Source organism: Tachyglossus aculeatus, chromosome 12 (genome assembly GCF_015852505.1).
Source record: "Tachyglossus aculeatus isolate mTacAcu1 chromosome 12, mTacAcu1.pri, whole genome shotgun sequence".
Classification (NCBI taxonomy): Eukaryota; Metazoa; Chordata; class Mammalia; order Monotremata; family Tachyglossidae; genus Tachyglossus; species Tachyglossus aculeatus.
Window position 1 is genome coordinate 5,304,823 of NC_052077.1, and position 24,659 is coordinate 5,329,481.

The following is a 24,659-nucleotide window of genomic DNA, read 5'->3' on the forward strand; positions in this document are numbered from 1 at the left end:
ACTTCTAGAAACCATCAGTTAATAGAAAAAGATGATGCTAGAATTACTGACCTTTGACCCCTTTGGGCCTCTAGTTCCTGATTCACCTTGTTTCCCCTATTACAGGAGGGCCAAGAATTTTGAAAAGAGAAAAGTGACAGAAAAAGGAAAGAACAGAGAAAAGGAAATTAGCAAATGCTTTGAGGAATGGAGACAAGTGGAAACACTTTATTTTAATGACTATCCATAATATTGATCATTTGGCACTGATTTTAACAGCACCTGAGGTTCCATAAGGTAAAAGGAATCAACATGCACATTCTCAAATCTCAGCAGTCTTTTACACTGAAATTTCATTACAATCCTCCCATCAAAGCACCGGGAGAATTTACATAAGTAATTCTCATTAGCCTTAATAGGATTTGTCTGCATAAACTTTCTCAGAGTCAAGGAGTAAATCGTTTCCTGTGTCTGTAGAATATATTGTTAAAATAAAGTGTTACCACATTAGCTGCCAGGGAAGTTTAGATGAATAAAGATTGAACAGGCAAATGAGCCCATAACTCTAATATTTTCAAGGTGCTGTTCACCAGCATGTTTCTGCAGGAACCAATACGATATAAATCAACCGGGATTCTTTCAACAGTACTTTGAAATATCCTTGCATTATTGGCAATGCAGAATGGAACAAGATGATGTTAGCATACCATGGAATTATATTTTTTTTCCCTTCAACATTTAGCTTGGTTATAGAGTGAATAAAATCAGCAACACAAGTTGAACACAGGTGGAAAAGTTAGATGGAGTTGAAATGCCATTTGGAAAAGATCCAGGCTGGGCACATTCCAGTGAGAAACTCCTTGGATTCGACCGTTAGCCTTCGGCACTTGTTGGGAAATTGGATTTTTCATCTCGTGGCTTGAGGGAGCAGTCACCAGTTTCCTGACCAAAAGAAGGATTTCCTGGGATAAAGACAACTGACCTTTGGCCCAGGAGCTCCAGGTTCACCTCGCTCCCCTCTTCCAGCAGGCCCCGATTCTCCACGTTCACCCTATCACAAATCAGAACATGGACAAAATGCCATTGTATCTCAATCAATCAAGTTTATTGAGTCTTACCATGTGCAGAGCTCAGCGCTTGGGAGAGTTCAATATAGTAATAAAATAGACACATTCCCTTCCCACAACAAGCTTACAGTCTGAAGGGGGAGACAGATATTAATATAAATAAATAACGGATATGTACATGTGGGGCAGGGCGTGAATAAAGGGAGTAAATCAGGGCAATGCAGAAGGAAGTGGGAGTAAAGAAAATGAGGGCTTAGTCTCATTATAGAATGATAAGATTTGAAGACTATTTAACACACCCACATCAAAGCCTACATCTGGCTACAGAGCTAGCTATTAGGGAAATCTAGGGCAGGATTACAAGAAATGGTCAGTCATAAAGCTGAAAAGTACCCCAAGAAGTCATGTGGTCCATGCTCCTGCCTCTAGGCAGACTAAGTTTTCCAGGGTCAATGCTCATCTGGTCTTTCTTTACAAACATCATGGATGGAAACTTGGTCAATCTTAGCAGCCTTTGGCCAGTTGTTATATTAGACAGTTTTTATATTCAACCGGGATCACTCTTGCTTTACTTTAAATCTATTCCTTTTATTCAGCTCTATGGGGTCAGCTACACTTTATATACTTAAAGGCAGTTTTGGTTAGGTTTTATCCTTGTCTTCTCCAGGTTAAACCAACTCAAATCTCTCAAGTTCCTTTGTAAGACTTATTTTTCATTCCTCTAACAACTTTGGCTCTCCTGCCTTGAACCCAGCACTTAATATGGTGCCTAGTACATACTAAGCACTTAAATACCATTAAAAAAAAGCCAAAATAAAAAAAAACCTCGGCATTTTCTCTATATCTTTCTTTTTAAGTGTGGTAACAGAAATCTGGACCCATCCCAATACTAAAGGACTAAGCAAAGCAGAGTGTAATAGAAATATATAATGCTTTTTTTTTCAAATAGCAGCACTACACTGATAAAGCATGGTGTAGTGGATAGAGCACATACTAAGAGTCAGAAGGTCATGGGTTCTAATCACAGCTTCACCACTTGGCTGTGTGACCTTGGGCAAGTCACTTCACTGTGCCTCAGTTACCTCATTTATAAAATGGGGATTGAGACTGTGAGCCCCACATGGGACAAGGGACTTTTATACTTTCACACAAAGAGAACACCCAAAATCTGCTTAGGTTGATTCAGCTTTGTAGATGGCCTCTCCATGCAGCTCATTCTAATCCTCAGTTTATTTGTATACACTCTGTTCACTTGTCTGATTAGCTATTCTGTTGTACTGTACTCTCCCAAGCACTTAGTATAGAGCTCTGCACAAAATAAGCACTCAATAAATACCACTGATTGATTACCTGGATGGATATTCCCTGGCGCAGGGTGCTGATGACACTACATCACAAGGCTGAGTAACAACACCAGAAAGCAATCTATTCCACTGAAATTTGGCATATGTTTCACTCCAGTTTTAAGCTTGATAATGCACCAGGTGAAATATAGATTGGATTTGACAAGGTTTCAAGGGTCACAAATGTTCTTTCCTTAATAGGACACAAATAACTTCTACCTCTGTCTCATGATAGTTGAGTACTTTCGCCACAAAAAGGGGGTCAAATACATGGACAGTCGCTCACTTTACTACACTCTTCTGACAACCATCACACAAATACTGTCTTATTCTCCTGCCTATATATGTATATATATTTGCAACTAACTCAGGGGGCAGAGCTGTGTTCTACCTGAAAAGGTGTATTTTCTGGGATGGTAAACTACACCACACTGTTGTCTGTGTTGTCAGTGTAATAATCCATGCTGCCATGAAGATAACCCAGGGATGGAAAAGAAAAGAAGACTCTACCGTACCTTCATTCCTGGTAACCCTGGCAACCCAGGTTCTCCCTGAGGACCGATGAACCCTGGTTCCCCCTTTAAAGAGATGAGCACATCACATCATTATTCATTTGCCAAGAGTTTCCTGGTTTTCTTCCCCATCACCCAGTGCCTTTTGCCTAAAACTTAGCAACTGACAGACAAAAAGAATCAGCATAAATCTTGGAGAAAAACTTCTCAGAGTTTAGGAGAAAAAGAGGCCAAAAAGAAACAAGTTAAAATTCTAAAACCCTCTTTTCAGCTACTATCCAGTGCCTTTTACCATGTCCCCCTCTCAAAATCCACAGAAGCTGAACTGGGTAGGTGAGAGGATTTGGGGTAGTTGCATTTTTTGTTGTTGCTGGTTTTTGATGCTTGAGGGGGAATTTCACATTCAGATTGCAAAGTACTTTAAGATAACATCACTTGCATCTTCAATATCATTACCATCACCAAATCATTTTGGGGCTAATTGTGTGGGAATAGTGTCTAGAGGGAATAATCTGAGGCTGTATTTGCAAATGGACTCAGATAGAAGAGCCAAATCCACACTGAGAAGAACAGTAGCAGCTGGGTTTTCACAGTTCCCACTCCTTCCTTTGAAGATGTTTTATCTGAAACAGCTGCTTAACTCTAAGAAATTTATCATGAACTCCAATCATCTCCTTAGAATTTCATATCTCTGCAATTCTTAAAAGGTTTCATTCTAAGTTGTGAATAGAGCTTGTTTTGCACTGGTCCTATTTATCAAAGGAAAGTGGATAGATGCCTCCATTAAGCATTTCTAATTCTCTATTATTTTTGCCTTCCTGTATTCAGGAAGAGAATCTGCAGGGCATTCAGTTGGGTCTCAATTCATGGCTAAAAATTACAAATCTAACACCTCAGAAATACTTCAAATAATACTCCATAATAACAATTATTTCCTAATCATGAGAGGTGCACATTCGTGCTTATTTACAAGTAGAACTGCCCATCCTCCCCTGCCCGCAAAGCTTCTAGGGGACAATGAGCTTCATTAGTATAATTAGGTCACTGGCATAAAAGTAATGCAAGTTAAAACCATGCACCTCTCCAAATGGAGATCAGTTCTGTGAATAATTAGCCCCAGTGACAGTGCAGAGCAAGCAGGTAGACCATAAAGGAATATCAGAGAGAAGGGAGACTAGCAAGCTTGACAAACACAGGCTACTTTCTTGCAGTTAGTGATCATGTTAGAGGAAAAAGGAAGTCACACAAGGCCCGCAGAAGACAAATGAAAGATTGAAATCTCTCCAACCAGATGCTAACTAAAGAGGTGAAATTCCCATTTAGAGGAGGGGAACATTGAAGACACAGAGTTTCTCATTTAGTTATCTGTGTGGAATCACGAAGCGTTTGATTGTACCAATGTTTCCAGTGGCACTGCCCCTAGCTTTGTCCCAGGGTCTGTCGCAGGTATGGCCATCAATTAGTGATATCAGGACCAGACGAGGAAGAAACAGTTATTGATAACTAGACCTACATATGAATCTGATACAAAGACAGCCTTTCATTCAGGCCTGGGTATTTCAACATTATGTTTGGCCAAAGGGAAGCATTGCTGAATTTGATTTTTATGAGCAATACAAGTTTATGGATCTTTTTTCACCTTGTCTTTTAGAATTTAAACTATTCAACTCAAAGTATTCTTGAGGTAGGGGAAATAGCAAAACTGAGACTGATGTGGTTTAATACTTTACCCATGATCATCCAATAAGAGAGTGGTGAAGCTATGTGTAGGACCTAGGTTTCCAATTCAGTGCTGTGACTTCCTATCTGGTGCCCTGACTTCCAGCCAGGAATTCTACCTATAATATCCTGCGAGGAATTTTGCACTTTGTGAATGATGATTCAAAGAAAGTCTGGTGAAGCTCTTGGTGTCCACTTCCCAAGTCTTTTGAAGCTACCAAAGACTCCCAAATTTTGCACGCCATTCATGGAGCAGCAATGGGGAGGACAGAGTGAGGCCTAGAACTTTACTGGATCTTGAGGTGCTCTAACATTAGGTAATCTCTGTCACTGGATGCTTTACATGCTTTCTCTTCTATGAGGAGGTTGAGATGGCACTCCAAACCACCCAGAAGCCCTCAGGGAGCTTCCCAGGGAAGAACTGACCATCAGCAGTGATGTGAGCCATTCCACCGCTCTCTTTACACCTATTCCCCAGGGCCCGGCTTTGTGGGAAAGATGCTGCTCCTTCCACAGAACAGTGGGGTTTCCATGATTCCCTGCTTCCCTGGGGAAGGACTTGGTAGTGACAACAGACTTCCTGGGAATTTAGAATGTCGAGAGGGTCACAAGTGGGGCAGAAGCTGTGACTGCTTGACTGAGTTATGTGGGGCTGAAAATCCCTGCTGCTCCTTTCGTGTTTGCCATCATCTCTGGCTGCTTTAAGTTGTTTTGCCTTTTCTTACTTGTCTGTTGCCAACAGTCCCTGTCCCACTTCATTCCTAGATTATAAGCCCCTTAAGGCTAGGGATCATTTCTTTCCTAGTGCTTAGTACAGTGCTTCTCACATAATATGTGCTAAATAAATACTATTACTACCGACAACTACTAGAAGCATGGATTCCTACTTATGTGTTTAGGAAAATGTTGTTTACCTCTCTGAAGTGGACTCCTCTGACTTCCTTAGGGCACCATTAGATGCCTGGAGAAGGATGTTTTAAACTGAAAAACGCAAAATGGTTTAAAACAGCTCAGAAATCTAGGCACGAGCAGGGTGAGATTGGCTACGGAGGCCAAAGGGAGCTGCCTTGAACTGGCCCTGGGTCAGGTAAAGACTTAGGGGGTAACTTTAGAGGTATCCCCTGGTGTAGCAGCTACTGATGGATTGAAAACTTCAGGCTGATGTTCGGAAGGACTGTGTAAGAATGAACAGTGATCTTAAGCCACCAGCTTGGCTGTCTGGTCAAGGCTGTACTGGAAAAGTCTCTCCCACTCAAAACTTGGCCATTGCTCAGAAGGATTTGGAGTCTTGCAGAGATGAAGCATTCAGCAGTGTCTGCCTTAGATATGTACATTCTTTAAAACTCAGAGTAGCATATGGAAACCGTTTCTTGAGTCAAGGAGGGAAGATGCAGATGGTGTTGGGTATGTGTGAAGGCAGGGGTGAGGAGGAAGCACAACAGGGGAATGATGGATTTATTACGAGAATCAAGCTTAAACCTCTTTTTTTAAGTGGAGACAAAATAGACAAATCCTGCCTTTCAACAGCAAAGAGAAATCTCATGAAGAAGCGGTCATGGTGACCATTTCTTATGCTTTTGCTGAATAATAATAATTTTGGTATTTATTCAGTGCTTACTATGTGCAAAGTGCTGTTCTAAGCGCTGGGGGGACACAGGGTGATCAGGTTGCCCCACGTGGGGCTCACAGGCTTCACCCCCATTTTACAGATGAGGTAACTGAGGCACAGAGAAGTTAAGTGACTTGCCCAAAGTCATACAACTGATAAGTGGTGGAGCCGGGATTAGAACCCATGACCTCTGACTCCCAAGCCCCGGCTCTTTCCACTGAGCCACGCTGCTTCTCTAAAACAATCTCTAGCTTTTCTCTTACTCTCCTCTTTGGAGAATCAGAGAACATTCCATTTCCCCTGCTCCTTCCCTGTCCCTTCCACCTCTTTCCCAGAACTAGATAACATTTGTGTTTCCTGCTTTATATGATCATCCTCAGCCTCCAGGTAGTAAAGTCAATTGGGAATCCATCCAGATTAGTGCTTCCAATGATGTGTGAAAGGGAATGAAAACACATTGTGTGATGGAAACCAACAGACTGATCTTAATAAGTTACCACCAGTGCCCCTGCAATGCGGTGCGATGGGGAAGAGGAAAATCGTGACACACAAGACAGCGAGGAAGTAGAATGCCAAAATTGGCTTCTCTCCCTTACTTTGTGACACTCTGAGATGAACCCGGCACAGTGCTCTCTGGGAGAGCACACAGAGGAAATTCTCAGGGGTTGAGCAGCCCTTTAACGAGAGGATATTGAGTAATTGAAGTTCTTAGTTTAGGAAAACATGAACATGTGTTTGAGGCTAGGAAAAGCTAATTCTGATAAACATCAAACTAATAAAAATATCTGACAGGAATACAAATTCAGCTTAGGAAAGGGCCTCACCAGGAATGTGAGTTATAAAATTCATACTGGAAAACTTAGATTAGTCCTACATAGTCTCTGCTTTATGTTTCTTTAAAGCTAAAATTTACCATTATGAGAATGAAAGTTGAAGTTGTGAAATCTGATTCAATATAAAATAACACAGGTGCCCTTTAAGCACTTTGATACTTACCCCCAACCCCCAAAGTACTTATGTATATATCCTTATACTTTACTGTTTTCCCTATCTGAAATTATATTTTAATGTCCATCTATCCAGGTAAGTTCCTATGGACAGGAATCTCTTCTATCACCTATATTGAACTGTATTTTTCTAAGGTCCTAGTATAGTGCTCTGTACACAGTAAGAGCTCAATAAATACCATTGATTGACTGACTGAAAGACATTCAATAAGGTAACAGATAAAAATTAGTGTCAACATACCCATGATCTACAGTGATTTTATACTCTCTCCTCATCCAATGTGCAGGTGTTATTCAGAAAAACTTAATACTTAAACTTTATACTGACTAAATACCTAATACATGTGCTTCAAACCAACAGTAAGGCTCATTTGGAAAGGATCAAGGTGGAAACTTTCAAATCACCACCAGCTTGATGTAAAGAAAATTGAGCTGTGAGCCTAGCCACTCGAAGCCCCATGATGTGGAATGTCAGATGGAAGGGTTGCTGTGGTGATGAAAGAGATCAGGCTGCCATGGAATCCATGTTTTCTAGCTTTCTCAGAGATGCAACAATGCTCTTACAAATACAATTTAACAGAATTAAGAAAGCAAACCAACTGGAAAAAAAATCCCTTCAGGTGGAGCTCTTGCTATTTTAATGAATTCCGTGATCAGAAGCAAACCTAAACATGAATTTGCTAATTAGAAATGTGAAGAACGGTTCACTTTTCAGGAAGAAAGAAGTTGTTTCCAGACTAGAAATGAAGAGGCTGGGGTAGAGAGGACCGAAGATGACAGTTCCCAAGAAGAACAGGAAAGTAGCTGATGAGCGGCTCTCCTTTGGGAACCATTTTCACCATCCTTGAAAAGGAAAAAGAGCAGCAACTACTGTGGTGCCTTGCTGCTCTTCAGTACTCTTAAGATTCTAGCCTGAAGGCATTTTTGAACCAACTACGGAAGAACGACATCAACTACACATTCCTAGAATCACCCAGAGTGCACAGCGGTGCTTGGCAAACATGAGTAATGTACAGTAGAACTGGAATACATTTTTGGGAGCAACAGCAATCCCTTATCTACACACTGTTTGTAGCTCTTTCATTTAACAGCACGGCTCTGGAATCTACAGAAAAAGTTAAGCTGCTTTGAAAAGTTTATGAAGATCCTAAAATAATTTTCTTCTTGCTACTACTGTTTGTATGCAATGTATATCAATCAATCAATCTACCTTTATATCTATCTATATATCTACCTGTCTTCCCTATAACAACATAAGCTCCTCAAGGGCAAAGACCATGTTTATAGTATTTATATTGTGACTCTCCAAGTATCCAGTAGGATTCTGAATAATAATAATAATACTGGCATTTGTTAAGCACTTACTTACGGGCCAAGCACTGTACCAAGTGCTGGGGAAGATACAAGATAATCAGGTCCCACATGGAGCTCACAGTCAAAGTAGGAGGGAGAACAGATTTTGACTGAATCCCTATTTTGCATATGAGGGAACTGAGAGAACAAAGTTAAGGGACTTGCTCAAGATTGCTGAACAGACAAGTGACAGTGTCAGAATTAGAACCCAGGTCCTCAGACTCCCTGGCCAATGCTCTTTCCACTAGGCAACACTGGTTCTCATTAGGCCAAACAGGAGATACTCAGTATAGTATGAACGATTACTCCACAATGATATGCCCCAATCAATCAATGGTATTTGAACCCTTAGTATGTGCAGAACACTATACTAAGCATTTGGGAGATTTAATAGAGTTGTTAGACTCAATCCCTGCTCTCGAGGATCTTACCATTCTAATGGGGGAGACCAACTGGAGGGGTGCTGCCAGATTTTCCTCCCATCACCAATGAGGTAATGCCCTGCTTGAAGGTCTGACAAGGATCAAGGAAGCTGCCGTGATAATGTGATTCTTATCCTCTAGGAAATGCCTTCACCTCAATGGTCTGAAAGTATCATCAAAAGTCTTTAGAACCTTCATTCAGGAGTTCTTACATACTCAGGACCGTGAACTACAACTCCCCACAAAGCAATGTGCAGATGGTTATGATCCATTTCTCAAAATGAGTAAAGCATTAGGGATCTCCAATTGACAACCAAGGTCACATTCCCATTTGCACTGGCAAACTTACATGCAGCCAAGGATACACATCATTCATACAGAATTGAATGATGTCACGGAATCTTATTACCAAATTTTCCAATGATGCCAGAATAGAAAAGAAAAGAGAAAACTGAATTAGGAAGACTTGCCCTAGTCTTTCTGATTCAGTTTTCACTCTTCTTGGAAAGACAGAGTTTGGTGCTAGTACAGATTCAATATTTAGATCAAACCGAAGGAATAGAGGATGATGGTAGTGATCATAATAATAATAATGGTATTTTTTAAGCACTTACTCTGTGCCAGGCACTGTATTAAGTGTTGGCATAGATACAAATTAATCAGGTTGGACACAGTCCCTATCCCACATAGGGTTCACAGTCTTATCCCCATTTTATAGATGAACTAACTGAGGCACATAGAAGTGAAGTGACTTGCCCAAGATCACACAGCAAACAAGTGGCAGATCTGGGATTAGAATTCAAGTCCTTCTGGCTCCCAGGCCCGTATTCTATTCACTAGGCCACACTATATCAATCAATCAATCAATGGTATTTATTGCATGCATACTGTGTGCAGAGTACTGCACTGTGTCAGATTTTCTTCATAACCAAAGGACCTGGTCCATATTCAAATTCTGGAGCTATTCCATCGAGGCCACCTACATCTTAACTTCCATCTTAACTTCAAGTGGCAAGATAGAATCACAAGCAATGAGGTCCTGGCACGGAGTCAGGACAAATAAAAATGCTATCAGGTACCAAGTTGGATGTATGCAGATTCAGAAACTTGAGGGGTAAATAAAGAGAGCTATAAAAGCTGGAAAATGGGCTGGGGGCACTAGGGGTAAAAAAAACCCACAGTAATGTAAGGTGGTAATGAAAAAACGAAGATGGAGAGGAGTTGGCACTATAGGAACTATAAAAAGTACCCCTCAAAATGCTTCAATTATGTTTTACAAAAAAAAAAACCAGGAGGATGAACTTTTGTTTCCTCTAACTGCAGGAAGGGAAGACTTCAGAGGAATTCCCACTTGCAAAGAAAAGTTGCAAAGTCTACCTAGACTAGAGAAAGACAGTTAAAGAATATTGAAAAGAGCAGTAATCCTAGTCACTACAGGCAAGTAATTTCCTTCAATAGTTGGGTCAGTTTTAGAACAAATAATCAATCAAGCTCCTACAGGAACATAAAATTCTGGGAAGCAACCAGCAGGCCTTGAGAAGAATCAATTGTGCTTGACCAATTTAGTTTCCTTTCCAGGACAGGCTGATGGATCACACAGATGAGGGAGAAGCAATATATAGAATCAATCAAAGATTTATATTTTCATTCTACTCAGTGTTCTTGCTTGTGAGCAAGGAGACCATGATCTTGATGTATTGTTGTTCAGTGTGTGTACTGCTAGCAGGAGCACCCCCCCCCCCCCCCCCGAAAAGGGTTATGATGTCAAACTGGGGTCCATTTTGTTCCAATCAATATCTGTATTGATTATTTGGACTCATCAAATTTGTAGAAAAGTTGGGCGTGGTGGCTTACACTTTGGAACAGGAGAATAAAGGTCTCTGGGTTCCTGATAATTTAGAACATTGGTCTTATCAAAACAAGATGTAAGGGACAGTCCGTCTTGGAGTTTCAACACTTTGAGCCTTAATAATTGTGGTATTTGTTAAGCACTTACTATGCTCCAGGCACTGCGCTAAGTGCTGGGGTAGATACAAGCAAATCAGGTTGGACACAGCCCCTGTCCTACATGGGGCTCACAGTCCTAATCCTCATTTTACAGATGAGGTAACAGGCACAGAGAAGTGAAGCGACTTGCCCAGGGTCACACAGCAGACAAATGGTGGAGCTGGAATTAGAACCCAGGTTCACCTGGCTCACAGGCCCATGCTCTATCCACTAGGCAACACCGCTTCTAGGTAGGCCCTACCACTGGTCATCTTGAGGGGTGAAGGAAACAATATCATCCAGAGCTGAACAGTTCTCAAAAGTCTACTGCTGGCCTGGGGTCAGTTTTTTCAGCCATACACAGTGAATAGCAACATTGTCAGAACTGTCACCTCTGTATTTGAAAGGCAATGATTTACACTTTTTTTTTCCACTTCACAGAATCGTTCAGTTGCTTTTGGATTAGTGCCATTTCCTTTTCTGCCAAGACATATGCCAAAGTGACTAATGCACATGTCAAGACTGAAGTACATACCTCGACGAGATGAGCCTATTCTCACCACATCTTCACACATTTGGAGCTTTGGCTTTTTTTTTTTCTTAGCAGATTGGCACTAAGCACACCAGCAGGGTCAAGGTACACACTTGGAGAAGGAATGGTTTAGCAGGAGAAAGTGCATTCTATTACCTCATGCACACCTGCAGCACAAGGTCTCCACAAAACCCTGGGAACACTGGTGGCTTTGGATGTCCCCTAAACTCTGAGCTCGGAGGAGCCTGAAATCCTGCTCCTGTAGCCGCAGCACCCTGCTGGTTTTCTTCTTATTCTGTGCATTTACCCGGGTTATTTTAATTCATTCATTCATTCAATAGTATTTATTGAGCGCTTACTGTGTGCAGAGCACTGTACTAAGCTCTTGGAAAGTACAATTCGGCAACAAAATGTTCAATGTTTCATTATAGCTGACTTGTCTGTCTATAGTTCTTTCTCACAACTTATACTCTAAGATTTTGAGCCTCCCTGAAGGACAGGTCCTGTGTCTAATTCCCACCTAGGTATTTTCTCCCAGTTCTGAGTACAGTACTCTGCACATAGTAAGCGCTTAATAAATTTTACCACTACTACTCCCCCTCTCAGGGTCGCACTTGGAGAGTTTCCAGTACTCTACCAGTCTCGCCTAAGGGAGAGTCAAGCAGAGGCATTTCCACTCCTAGCTTGGGCAATGGCTAGCAAGTGGAAGTCAATCTGCTACAAGTCAAAACTCACCCATGCTGGGCTGCAGCAGCATGGGAGGGAGTCGAGGGCAGAGATTCTAGTTTACTGCGCGGAAAGTGGCAATGATAAACCACTTCCAGTTTTTTTTTACCAAGAAAACTCTATGGATCCACTACCAGAACAATTGCAGATGGAGAGCGGGGCGTTCTGGGAGAGATGTATCTGTGGTGTCGCTATGGGTCGGAAACGACTTGATGGCATGAGACAAGACCACTACTACTACTACTATTACCCAGCTGACAAATTGGCGGAGTCGGGATTAGAACCCACATTCTCTGACTCCCAAGCCCGTGCTCTTTCCACTAAGCCATGCTGCTTCTCTATTACTAGCTGACCTCTAGATAAATCTATGGAAGTTATTCTATTTTGCCACATTACTGGTAAGTGCACCTCTCCAAAGCAGAAAGCAGCTGTGAAATCAACTCAAAAGGGCACCCTATTATCTTTGGACCACTACTACTACTATTATTAGCATCATCTAACTCGCCACCAAGCTCTTGCCCATGTACTGCCTCTGGCCTGGAATGCCCTCCCTTCTTAAATCCGACAGACAACCACTCTCCCCATCTTCAAAGCTTTATTGAGGTCTCCAAGAGGCCTTCCCTGACTAAGCCCCCCTTTTCTTCTTCTCCAACTCCCTTCTGTGTCACTGACTTGCTCCCTTAGTTCATCCCCACCTCCCAGCCCCACAGCATTTATGTACATTTCTGTAATTTATTTATTTATATTAGTGTCTGTCTCCCCCACTCTAGACCGAAAGCTCATCGTGGGCAGGGAACATGTCTGTTTATTGCTGTAGAAGCAGCGTGGCTCAGTGGAAAGAGCACAGGCTTGGGAAACAAAGGTCGTGGGTTCTAATCCCGGCTCCGGCACTTGTCAGCTGTGTGACTTTGGGCAAGTCACAACTTCTTTGTGCCTCAGTTACCTCATCTGTAAAATGGGGATTAAGAATGTGAGCCCCACGTGGGACAACCTGATTACCTTGTATCTCCCCCAGTGTTTAGAACAGTGCTTGGCACATAAGCACTTAACAAATGCCATCATTATTATTATTGTACTCTCCCATGCACTTAGTAGAGTGCTCTGCACACAGTAAGTGCTCAATAAATATGACTGAATGAATAAATAAATGAATACTATTACTACCACTACCACTTCATTCCTTTGGGGAGAAAAATCTAGGTGAGGGGAAGGAAGGAAAAGTGAGGGAAGAAATCCTGGAAGGGAGATGTCTTCCAGGAATGCCCCTTGATCCCTCTGTGGTACACATGCTGGTCTCCAGAGCTGAACAGCTTCCTGGGGTAGCAGCTGATACCTCCTCGTTCTCTGAGTGTCCACTGGTTAAACCAGAATGGGGCACTGTGTTTCTGGGAAAATGAGAACTGGTAAGAAGCAATGTGACCTAGTGAAGAAAGCATGTACCGGAGATTCAGAGGACCTGGGTTCTAACCCCGACTCTGCTCCTTGCCCACTGTGTGACCTTGGGCGAGCTGCTTAATATCTCTGTGCCTCAGTTTCCTCAACTATAAAATGGGGATTCAGGACCTCTTCTCCCTCCTACTTAGACTCTGAATCCCTTGTAATCCCTTGCACCGATTCTCAGTACAGTGCTTGACACATAATCAGTGATTAACAAACACCACAATATTAACACATACCACAGTAGCTACAAAATATACTCTCTGTTTTTCTCTTGGAAACTGAAAGGGGACACCTTAGGTCCCTTCCAACCCTAAAATTGCAGATAGGTGCCCAAATTTGCACTATCCTTCCACAAAGGTGGTCAGGGACTCTTATTATTATTATCATTATTAAGGCATTTGTTAAGCATTTACTACATGTCAAGCACTGTTCTAAGTGCTGGGGTAGACACAAGGTACTCAGGTTGTCCTACCTGGGGCTCATAGTCAATCTCCATTTTACAGATGAGGTAACTGAGGCACAGAGAAGTTAAGTGGCTCGCCCAAGGTTACCCAGCCGACAAATTGGCAGAGTCGGGATTAGAACCCACATCCTCTGACTCCCAAGCCCGTGCTCTTTCCACTAAGCCAGGCTGCTTCTCTATTACTAGCTGACCCCTAGATAAATCTATGGATGTTATTCTATTTTGCCACATTACTGGTAACTGCACCTCTCCAAAGCAGAAAGCAGCTGTGAAATCAACTCAAAAGGGCACCCTATTATCTTTGGAGGGGGGCGGGGAGAAAGGAGGTGTCGCCTTTTGCTAAAAGATCATTTAAGAAAGGTCAGACTCCAGAGATGAGGTGAAGGAGGGAGCTACTCCAATAGCCTTATTAGGTTTAGCAGACGTAACGCTAAACAAGGAGGTCAGATGACATTGTCTCCATAGATGTTTAGGAGTCCAAGCCCTAGAGCTGACCACCAAGCGCTTAGTACAGTGCTTGGAATGAATGAATGAACCTGCGCAACTGGGACTTAAACAGTTAGAGTTCTAATGTAGTATTTCCTTCCAGCTAGGGAGGTCTCTGTTTTTTCTATTCAAACCCCTATGTTTTGTTTCTAAGAATCACTGAAAATTAAAGCAGCAAAATATATTACATTTTTAACCCATCTACAGAACCTTGATGCACTAGCTTACAAGCAAGGCATGTTTTCTGTGATATTTACTGGTCCCCAGGCAAGTCCAATTTTCATTTTCCCAAAAAAATGGTCTGGCGGGGCTTTAAAAATATGTGCTGATTTGCCAGGGTGCTAAAAGCATCAGCAATAATTCTGATTAATATGTCATGACACTGCATGCATTAGCCACACAGTGTACTTCTTCCTTAAAGGCTAATTAGAATTCGAGTCAGCATGGTACCTGTTTTTGAGGATTACAGTAAAAACATTTGTTGTAATAAGAGCCTCCAGGCAGCCGGTTTGGGTAGCAACTGATTTATTGAATGATTGAGAGAAAAAAGAACGAGAATGCAGTCTACCCCAAATCTTTCCCCCCGCTCCCCATCAAGGATCAAGTTTGACTGTAAATTAAAACATTTTTGTGGCAGTGTTAAAAATTAGCTGCAGTCTCTGTTTATAAACCAGAGACACTGTTTGATGCTTTCTTTCTGGGATTACATCCTGAAAGCCCTTTCAGTTTACTGATTTGAGGTCTCCTTTGTGACTGGTTAAAAAAAAAAAATCTAAATTTCTGATTGCAGGAGCTTCCTAGGCAGACTTCCAACCAACCTATTTTGGTTGCCTCCAAACAACACAAGAAACAAATCACAAATAATGGTAACCCAATGCTATCCATTACAGTATATCTTTTAACAAGCAGTTTTTCTTTTCAGGAATCCATTTTACATCCTGTTTTACTTTCTTTGTTCTTTTTGTTTTTTTTCCCTGTTTGGACTTTTTAGTGCAAAGTGGTGGACTTCCCAAGAAAACTATTTCAGCTTTAGGGCTTTGTAAGATTAGGTTTCTGATACATTACTGACATAGCTCACATCTAGCTCACACTAAGAATGCAAAGATGTTGCTTCAGCCACCTGTAAAAGCCAATTTTCAATAGGCAGTGTTTGCACAGTGATGATCTCGGACTCAAACAGGCCAGCCCTACTGAGATTACTCACTGCCACAATCCACTCATCTCTCATCAGAGCACACAAAGTTCTTATCATGCTCCCTGACTGCTGGAGCCCATTCAAATCCAGAGATCCCCCTAGCCAAAAGCAAGTTGAAAACCAAATCTTTGGGTAAAAAAAAAAAAATCCCCTAAACCAAATGTCTTTATTCTTTAAACAAAGCAGTGAGGCCTAATGGAAAGAGCAAGGGCTTGAGTTCTAATTTCAGCCCTGTCGCTTGCCTGCTTTGTGACTTTGGATGTTACTTCTCAGTGACTCAGTTTCTTCATCTGTAAAATGGGGATTCAATACCTGTTCTCCCTCTTACTTAGACTGTGAGGACCATGTGGGACAGGGACTGCATCCAGCCTGATTAACTACCCTAGGGCTTAGCAAGTGCTTCACAAATACCATAATTATTCATCATTATTATAATTCTCTTTTTTGTCTGCCCTCCAGATCCAAGAGCTGTTTTATTCCTACTGGAGTGGCAGCTCTTTGAGAGGAGGGATCATTCATTCAATCATATTTACTGAGTGCTTACTGTGTGCAGAGTACGGATTATATCCTATCTGCACTATTGTACTTTCCGAAGAGTTTAGTGCTACTGATTTAAATGATCTCCAGCAAATCTTCCCTCTCAAGGATTCACAGCACATTACTTGAATGGGCTTTCATGAGGATCTCAAATGTGGAAAAACCCATATCGGGGAACATATTTAGTAGTTTGCCATTTGCAGACCAGAAATCAGTTTTCATCGGCTGCCTTATGTCACATCTGCACCACTTGCATTCTTGTCAAGCAGAAAAGTGCTTTTCAGTCTGTTGAGGCTTACTCTCATCACTGTGACTTTCTGATGCCAGGAACACGGTGGTCCTGAACCCTCTCTCTGAACCTTGAGATGTTACATGGTTCTTTGGCAAGTATCTGGGGGAAAAAGTCCAGCCTGTTTTCTTGTTCCAAAAGAAGGCAAGTGACCTCACTGTCCCAAAGATTAAGTGCTTAGTACAGTGCTCTGCTCACAGTAAGCGCTCAATAAATACGATTGAATGAATGAATGAATGGAAGAATGAGCACAGAAATCTCAGGAACATTAAAACTGTAACATAGAAAAGCCTCAAGGTGACTAAAACAATGTTAATTTCTTTAGAACTCTGGAAGGCTGAAAAGAAAACAAAGAGCCTGTCCATCAGTATTCTGGCATGGGGAAAATGGAGAATCAATCTAGTGTACCTAATGATATACTAATTCAAGAAAACAGGAAAATAGGCCATATCTATTCGGTAAGAGAACCCAAATCTAACCCTCCTTCTCCCCAGGCACTCCAAGTGTGCCGTTGCTCAGGTAAGACAGAGTACAGATCAGCAGTCCCCGGAGAATAAAATGTCAGGGATCTGCTTCTGGACCATGAATGCATCAAGTAAGAATTCCAAATGACTTCCACATGGTTTGGAGAGCTTTCTGACTCTGGTGGAGGAAGTAGAAGAGCAGAAAAAAACTGGAGATTGTTTCCCCTATAGAGAAAGTATCCTAAGTGCTAAGATACCCAGGGCCAGTTTGCCCTCAGGGGTAACACAGGATGTTACACAGATGAGTCAGTATTCCATGTTTAGGTGATTTGCTCATTTCCTGAATGCCATATTGGAGCGCTTCCAAACTCTCATTAAGTTTCCAACCATCTCACAACGGCAACAGGTGGTGAAGCCGAGCTCTCATGGTATGTCACGACCAGTTTCCTCAATGACTTGGAAATAACCGATGGCATTTGTGTTCCCTCCGAAGCACCAAAAGATAACTAGAGGGATGAGGAGTGACAGGAAGCATTTCCAAAGCAGAAATTTACACGTGGTGACTGACAGACGCCCAGGGCGATTCTGACAATGACTTTGTGGAGCCGTAACCTCTTAAATCAGGAGCCTGTGAGGTGCAGGGACTGGGTCCAATCTGAATATACTGCACCTCACATCCATTTAGCCCAAATTTAAGCACTTAATACTAAAACTGTTCATACCTATTCTAGCTTAATTTAGCCATGACACTTCACTTTTCTAGATTTTGCTATCCAATGCCTTGGAACTGTGATGAAATGATCTGGGATTGGATCTCCAGTGAAGATTCAGGCAAAGGATTAAAGAAGAGTAAAGATTCAGGCAAAGGATTAAAGAAGACAAGCTCATTCCCAAACAATGAGCGGACATTTACAAAAATCAGGCCCCACTTCTCTCCAGGGGCCACAGCTGGGGTCACTGTGGAGCCAGAGGGAGCACATCTGGCAACTGTCTTTTATTCAGAGACTCCCAGGGCTGGAGCCTCATGGTGGCTCAGGGTTAGTGCTCTGGGCATGATTGAGGGAACTGGGAAAAGGAATACAGGCCCACGGTCCTCATCAAAGGGTGTCCGAGTGGAGCGGTCAGCATCTCAGGAACTGTCCCAGGTGACACGGGACTCTACCACCATCCCTGAAGCAAGGGTTCAGGCCTGTGTGAGCTGGATCCTTCAAGGCCATTTTTGAGCCACTGAAGCATCTCCCAGAGGCCATGACAGTGTACGGGTCGGGTCTCTAGGCTCTGGCTGGATTGCCATAAGCAGAAAGCAGCTCCTTTGCTCCCAGTTCTGCAGTGAAATGTCATGGAAATGTACCCCTGCAGAGGGACGGTGTTCAGATTTCCTAAACAGAGGGCAGGTGCGATCCTCTAGGCCAAGCGGTGGTCTGGAGCAGCCGATCGTGTTCGTCATATACCGTCGGGGCCGTTTCCCCGGGGGATGCCCACAGAGTGGGCTGGAGGGTTCACAGAGAGTTTCATTATAATGCTCGCTACTGTAGATGTAGAAAAACAAATGCATATGGATTAGAGAAGCAGCATGGCTCAGTGGAAAGAGCCCAGGCTTTGGAATCAGAGGTCATGGATTCAAATCCCGGCTCCACAAATTGTCAGCTGTGTGACTGTGGGCAAGTCACTTAACTTCTCTGTGCCTCATCTGTAACATGGGGATTAAGACTGTGAGCCCCCGTGAGACAACCTGATCACCTTGTAACCTCCCCAGTGCTTAGAACAGTGTTTTGCACAAAGTAGGTGCTTAATAAATGCCATCATCATCATCATACGGATTGTGCTGAAACAGCACAATGGAAGCGAAAAGGAAAGATAACCCTGAAGAAGTAGCATGGACCAGTGGTAAGAGCACAGACCTGAGGGTCAGAGGATCTGGTTTCTAATCTCAGCCTACTTGCCTACTGTGTGACCTTGGCCAAGTCACCTTACTTCTCTGTGCCTCTGTTTCCTGCTCTGCAAAATAAGGATTCAATACCTGTTTTTCCTCCTACTTAGACTGTGGGATGGGGACTGTGTTTGACCTAATTAACTGATATCTACCCCAGAGCTTAGTACACTGCTTGGGACATAGTAAGTACTTAACAAAAACCACTATTATTATTATTATTATTATTACTAATAACCCAACCTCCTACATCTTACCTTCTCTGCCTAATCTAGACTCTTAGGGAATAATATTGCTAAAGCTAGAAGAGAAATATGCCACAAAGGAAAGAATTAACTTAAAGATTAGTGAGCACAGTTCTAGTTTTATCATTAGATTTCACTTAATTAAAGAAACCCAAAAGAGCCATGCCAAGCTTGGTCCAGTCCCATTATTCTGCTTTCAACAGTCACTTCCATGAAGCACTGGAGGAAAAGTGGGATAACTGCCTTCCTTATCACCCATCCTCACAGAGTAGAACTTCCATAACTTTTCCCTGTAATAACCCATTCGCTAGGAAGTTTTCTAGATCCTTTCTGAATCAACAGATGCTTTTGCCCATCCAATTTCCTGCAGCAAGGAACTCCTCATTCTATGATTTGCTTTGTGTTGTTCCTTCTCTTATTAGTCTTGAGCTTCTCACCTTTAAACTTTCCTAATTTTGGTAAGGTTCATTTTGGTAAACAAGTCTACTTAGGGCCTGTTCACATTTAAGTGATATTATTGGTGCCTCTGCATCAGTGGAAAATGAAAGTCCATGGAAGCATCCTGGATAGAAGCCTATGAGAAGCAGCATGGCTCAGTGGAAAGAGCACAGGCTTGGGAGTCAGAAGTCATGGGTTCTAATCCCAGCTCCGCCACTTGTCAGCTGTGTGACTTTGGGCAAGTCACTTCACTTCTCTGGGCCTCAGTTACCTCATCTGTAAAATGGGGATGAAGACTGTGAGCCCCACATGGGACAATCTGATCACCTTGTATTCCCCCCCACCCAGTGCTTAGAACAGTGCTTTGCACATAATAGGAACTTAACAAATGCCATCACTGTTATTATTACCACTCCAGAAACCTTGGAAAAAGTTCAAGTGAAAAGAAATGAAAGAATACCTAAATAGTATTAATAAAGTAAAAAGCAAAACGTCACAAACATTTCTGACCCTAAAATGTTCCAAATACTATGATCCATTATTCACATGCTTTAGCTGCTAATATCCAAATTTACACATCAGATTCAGACCTTTCAAATTTCTGTCTTTCTACCAACTTCAGAAAAATGAAACCCCCTAAAATCATTCACAGACATGCCCTAGAATTGATCCAAAAGTGGGTTAATGTAAATGATGCATTTTCCTTGGCAATCTGAAGTGCTAGTCACCACTTTGTAAAATAAATTACTACTTTGGAAAATACTTTTCTTTAGGGAAGTGATCAAAGCCTAATCCATGTGAACTAATCTAAACTTTTCAGTGGTTTCCTTCCTGTTAGTAGAAAAACCACTAACAAATAATGAAGAGAAATAGCAGGATTCTGAACATGGCCCAAGAAAATAAAATTGAGAATCACGGCTGTCTTTTGCTACTGTTCATAAATCACACTGAATCTAACAAAACCAGTTTACTTGAGATTTAATGGATATCCTGCATATTCACAAATAATTTTGAGTACTAACAAACACACACGACCTTGAACCAAATTTGGAAAGGCATTTATCACAGATTTAGATTAGGAGGGGGAACACATTTCTCATTATCTCCCCAATACAGAGCCAATTCTAAAGCACTACAGAATGTAAGGATTGTCATTAGCAGGTCTGCTCCATTACTACCTCTCGATGTACTGATTTCAATAAGTAGTTCAATGCCACACTGTTTGCTGGGAAATGTAAATGTGTCTTCTGCCACCGCTTTGTCAGTTTAAAAGTTTGAAAAATAACATGTCCTGACTGCACTTAGCAAATATAGGTACTTTTTTTGGCGATATTTGTCTGTTTTGCTCTGTTAAATTTACCAGATGAAAACCAATTTGCAAATGAAAGCCCTCACTCAGTGGATCAGAAACTACTTGGAAGTTACAGAAAACAGGATTATTTTCTCCTAATGCAGATGTGACCAAAGGGCCTGCTGAAGGACAATAAAACCTGGATGGCTTGGATGCTTCTAATTCAGAGTTTGTGGTAATGTGGCTGTGGTTTTGTAAATACGGTACGTTCAGCAGAAACCAGTCTCAGAAAATGGCTGGCAAAGGCAGAAGGAAGGCAGTTCCAAAAGTTGGGGTAAGAAGAGGGGAGAGAGGAAAATCAGAACTGGTCCTCAGACTGGAGTTTTCAAAATTCAGTCAGTCCTGAACCCTCTGAGGGGGAAAGCAGGACAAGAAAGGGAATGAGAGAGAAAAGAGTGGGAGCAAGAAGTGGTGGTTGAGGGAGGAGGGTAGGAGGGTGATGAGTGAGAGAAGAGAAGGCAGAAGAAAAGGAGAGAGAAAATAAAGGAGGGAGAGAAAGAGTAACCAGAATCCCTCGCTCCTCCTACAGCCTGGACCCACTGTCATCAAACTTGCCCAGATTTTTCAGTCTTCCTGCTTTCTTTCCTCCTATAACAAAGTGATAATTCTCCTGACCAGCATGATTCAGAGAGGGACGGTTATAAAACCGCATTTAAAATAAAACAAACTTCTACAATCTAGAACTACCACAAATTCATACTAGTCTTTCCCCAGATGACAGATTAATAATTGTCGAGATTCGTTTTTTCCTAGGATTGGTGAGGCTTTAAAAAAAACTGGGAAGAGAAGAGAAGAGAAGAGAAGAGAAGAGAAGAGAAGAGAAGAGAAGAGAAGAGAAGAGAAGAGAAGAGAAGAGAAGAGAAGAGAAGAGAAGAGAAGAGAAGAGAAGAGAAGAGAAGAGAGAAAAAAGACTGAAAATGTAACCTCAGCCAGGAGAGCGGAACCCTACAACCTGCATAATACTGCTTTAAAATACTAGTCAGTTCATTCTTTTTCCTAAATGTCTGTTCAATAGCCAAACAACTTTGAATAATTTCCCCTGAAATACATAACAACGACAAGACAATGCAGCATCTGTTGTTAGGCACAACATTTGCATATTATACGATGGTAACTATGTACTGTAGCAATATTTTATGACAAGAGTATTTGGGGTCCTAATGGTATTTATGGAGGGAAAAATGGAAGTAGGACCATTTCCAGAAAGGGATTTATCTAAGAAATGGGGAATAATGAAGGAAGCAACATGGCAATTAACTTTCCCGGGTGGTTAAATCTGCTTTCCCTCTCTTGGGAATTGTGAGCCCTGTGTGGGACAGCGACTGCTGTGAATCTGATCATTTCATACCTACCCCAGGACACAGTACAGCACTTGTACCTAGTAAGCACTTAGTAAATATCATCATCATTCCAGTGAAAGCAAACGGGGCAACAAGAGAACTTTGGAGTGGAGCCAAAATCTAAAAGAAGAGAAAATCTTGTCTACAAGGAAGCTCTGAGATTTCAACTGAAGGGCTGTTTGCTTTCTAATCAAATTGCATGGCTAGTAGTAGCAAAAATAAAAATGAAATCAAGACCAATATTAGCATTTATTAAGTGCTCACTGTGTGCAGAGCACTGTACTAAATGCTGGGAGAGAAACACAGGTGGAAAGTAATCAAAGTCCATGTGTGTGTGTGTGTGCGCGCCTGTGTGTGCACTCACAGAGGGAACCATGTTTTTTGCTTTAGATTATCTCCTTTTAAATGATAAATAAAGTTCTTTAAAAAGAACTGGAAGATGAGCAAAACCTCAATTTTCCTCTCATAAAGATCTTTTTTGGCCTCCATTTGGGGCTTTTATAAATACAGCCGTGCTACACAGAGACTGGGAATTGTATTTACCTTTATCCCCGGAAGTCCAGGAAGCCCCGGAAGCCCTGGTTCACCCTATGTAGGAAAATTACATAACATTACAGAACAATATTCACTTATGCACCATGGCGGGAGAAAGAAATGGCATCTCCTGCTGTAGATACTGTGATCACAAGCTGCATCCTGAGAAAATCTGGTTCCCAAAAGAGCAGTGAGATTATACAGTGCAGGCAACTCTCAATTATTCAGGGACTTATTACCCCGTGAGAAGGCTATCAAGAACCTAAACTGTCCTGCCTATTGGTCATTGTGATCCCTGCAATTATTCCTTCGGTTTAATTTGCCTTGTGGCAAGCAGCACTGCTTAAGATTTGGTGAGAGGCAAAGTTGAAATTAATGGCTAAAATAAATTGGTTCAGTTAACTCACACATTCTTTCTATCTGCTGTACCCTAGATAACTGAGAGTTGACTGAACGGACATACGATAACATCCTACCAATATACGTTATAGTTTTTTCTAGCCTGAAAGCACCATAAGGCTATTTTTACTTCGTAAAGAGATACAAGTAAGGGTAATATTATACTTAACCCTAACATTATTTAAATCTGGACAACCCTCCTTGGCTACTGGCAGATAATGGCACTGGAAAACTGCTGAGATCAAGTGGGATTCTCTTAGTGAGCCCCAACCTTCTCATTTTTGCAGAATCATCTTTGTTATTTTTTAAGAACTTATTGAGACAAAATGTACTGAGGCTACATTGTCCAGAAAATTCCTTGCTTAGTTAGCATTCCACTACTTAACGTCAAACAATTAGCTCACGAAGGAGGAAATGTTGATCAGGAATCTAAGTCAACAATGATACTGGGGTGGTGTTGACATCACTACTGGGGAAAATTCACCACAAGTACTTCCCATTCACAATATTATTTCAGAAAAATTTCATAATGTCTTTTGAGGCAGAGAGATCAAGAGAGCATAATATATAGAGTAAAACTGATGTAAAATTATTCTATTTATTTGATATACAGATGTATAGATGTACACATCTATATCCCAAGTAAAATGAAGAGATTGTAAATTCCTTATTTGAAGACAAAATTAGAATATTTTGAAAGAAAGAATGGTTCTTTTAAAACCAATGCTACCTCCAGAACCTTCAATTAATTACACTACTTTTATCAAGTTCATAAAATTAATAGACAGCTAAAGTATGATCAGGAAAGTAAGGGCCAAATCCAGAAACAGTGTTCCCAATTGTACAGTTAGGCATTTTTAAAGGGAGGCAATACCAGCCTTTTTGTGGCATGATAATTCAGTCTTAATTCTTCTAGTAATGCAAAAAGAAAATTCATTTAAAATCACCTTGACTGCAGTATCTATAAAGATCAATGCACTCTGGGAACAGCAAGTAGAAAGGGAGATGAAAGAATAGAGCAAAAGATTGTTTCAGCAGTTTCCATTAGCATACGGTATTATCTGTCACACTCTATTAAAAATTGGGCCGTGATTCCTGTCAAAAAAAAATAATCCCAGGATTTATTTTCTTCTTCTTCTCCCAAGGAAGTTAAGTACATAAAGAAAAGCAAAGTCTGTTTGAGTTTATGGTGCAGCCAAATCTTTTTTTCTTTCTTTCTTTAAATGGAACAGTATTTTCCTTTGGGGAAAAAGGGGTATATGTCCTTGGAACTATAAAAAATAGTGCAAATAA

At 41.5% G+C, this 24,659-nt stretch overlaps 1 protein-coding gene across 2 annotated transcripts in view; it reads right to left on the reverse strand.

Annotated features, from left to right (window-relative positions):
• COL25A1 (collagen type XXV alpha 1 chain) overlaps window positions 1-24,659 on the reverse strand; it is a 561,710-nt gene that overhangs the window by 58,965 nt on the left and 478,086 nt on the right. For both annotated transcript variants that reach the window (XM_038755133.1, XM_038755134.1), the window contains exons 18-21: window positions 22,977-23,021; window positions 2,905-2,967; window positions 962-1,030; window positions 52-96 (exon numbers count right to left, since the gene is read on the reverse strand). In XM_038755133.1, coding sequence (XP_038611061.1) covers window positions 52-96; window positions 962-1,030; window positions 2,905-2,967; window positions 22,977-23,021 — 222 coding nt within the window. The remainder of the gene's footprint in view (window positions 1-51; window positions 97-961; window positions 1,031-2,904; window positions 2,968-22,976; window positions 23,022-24,659) is intronic.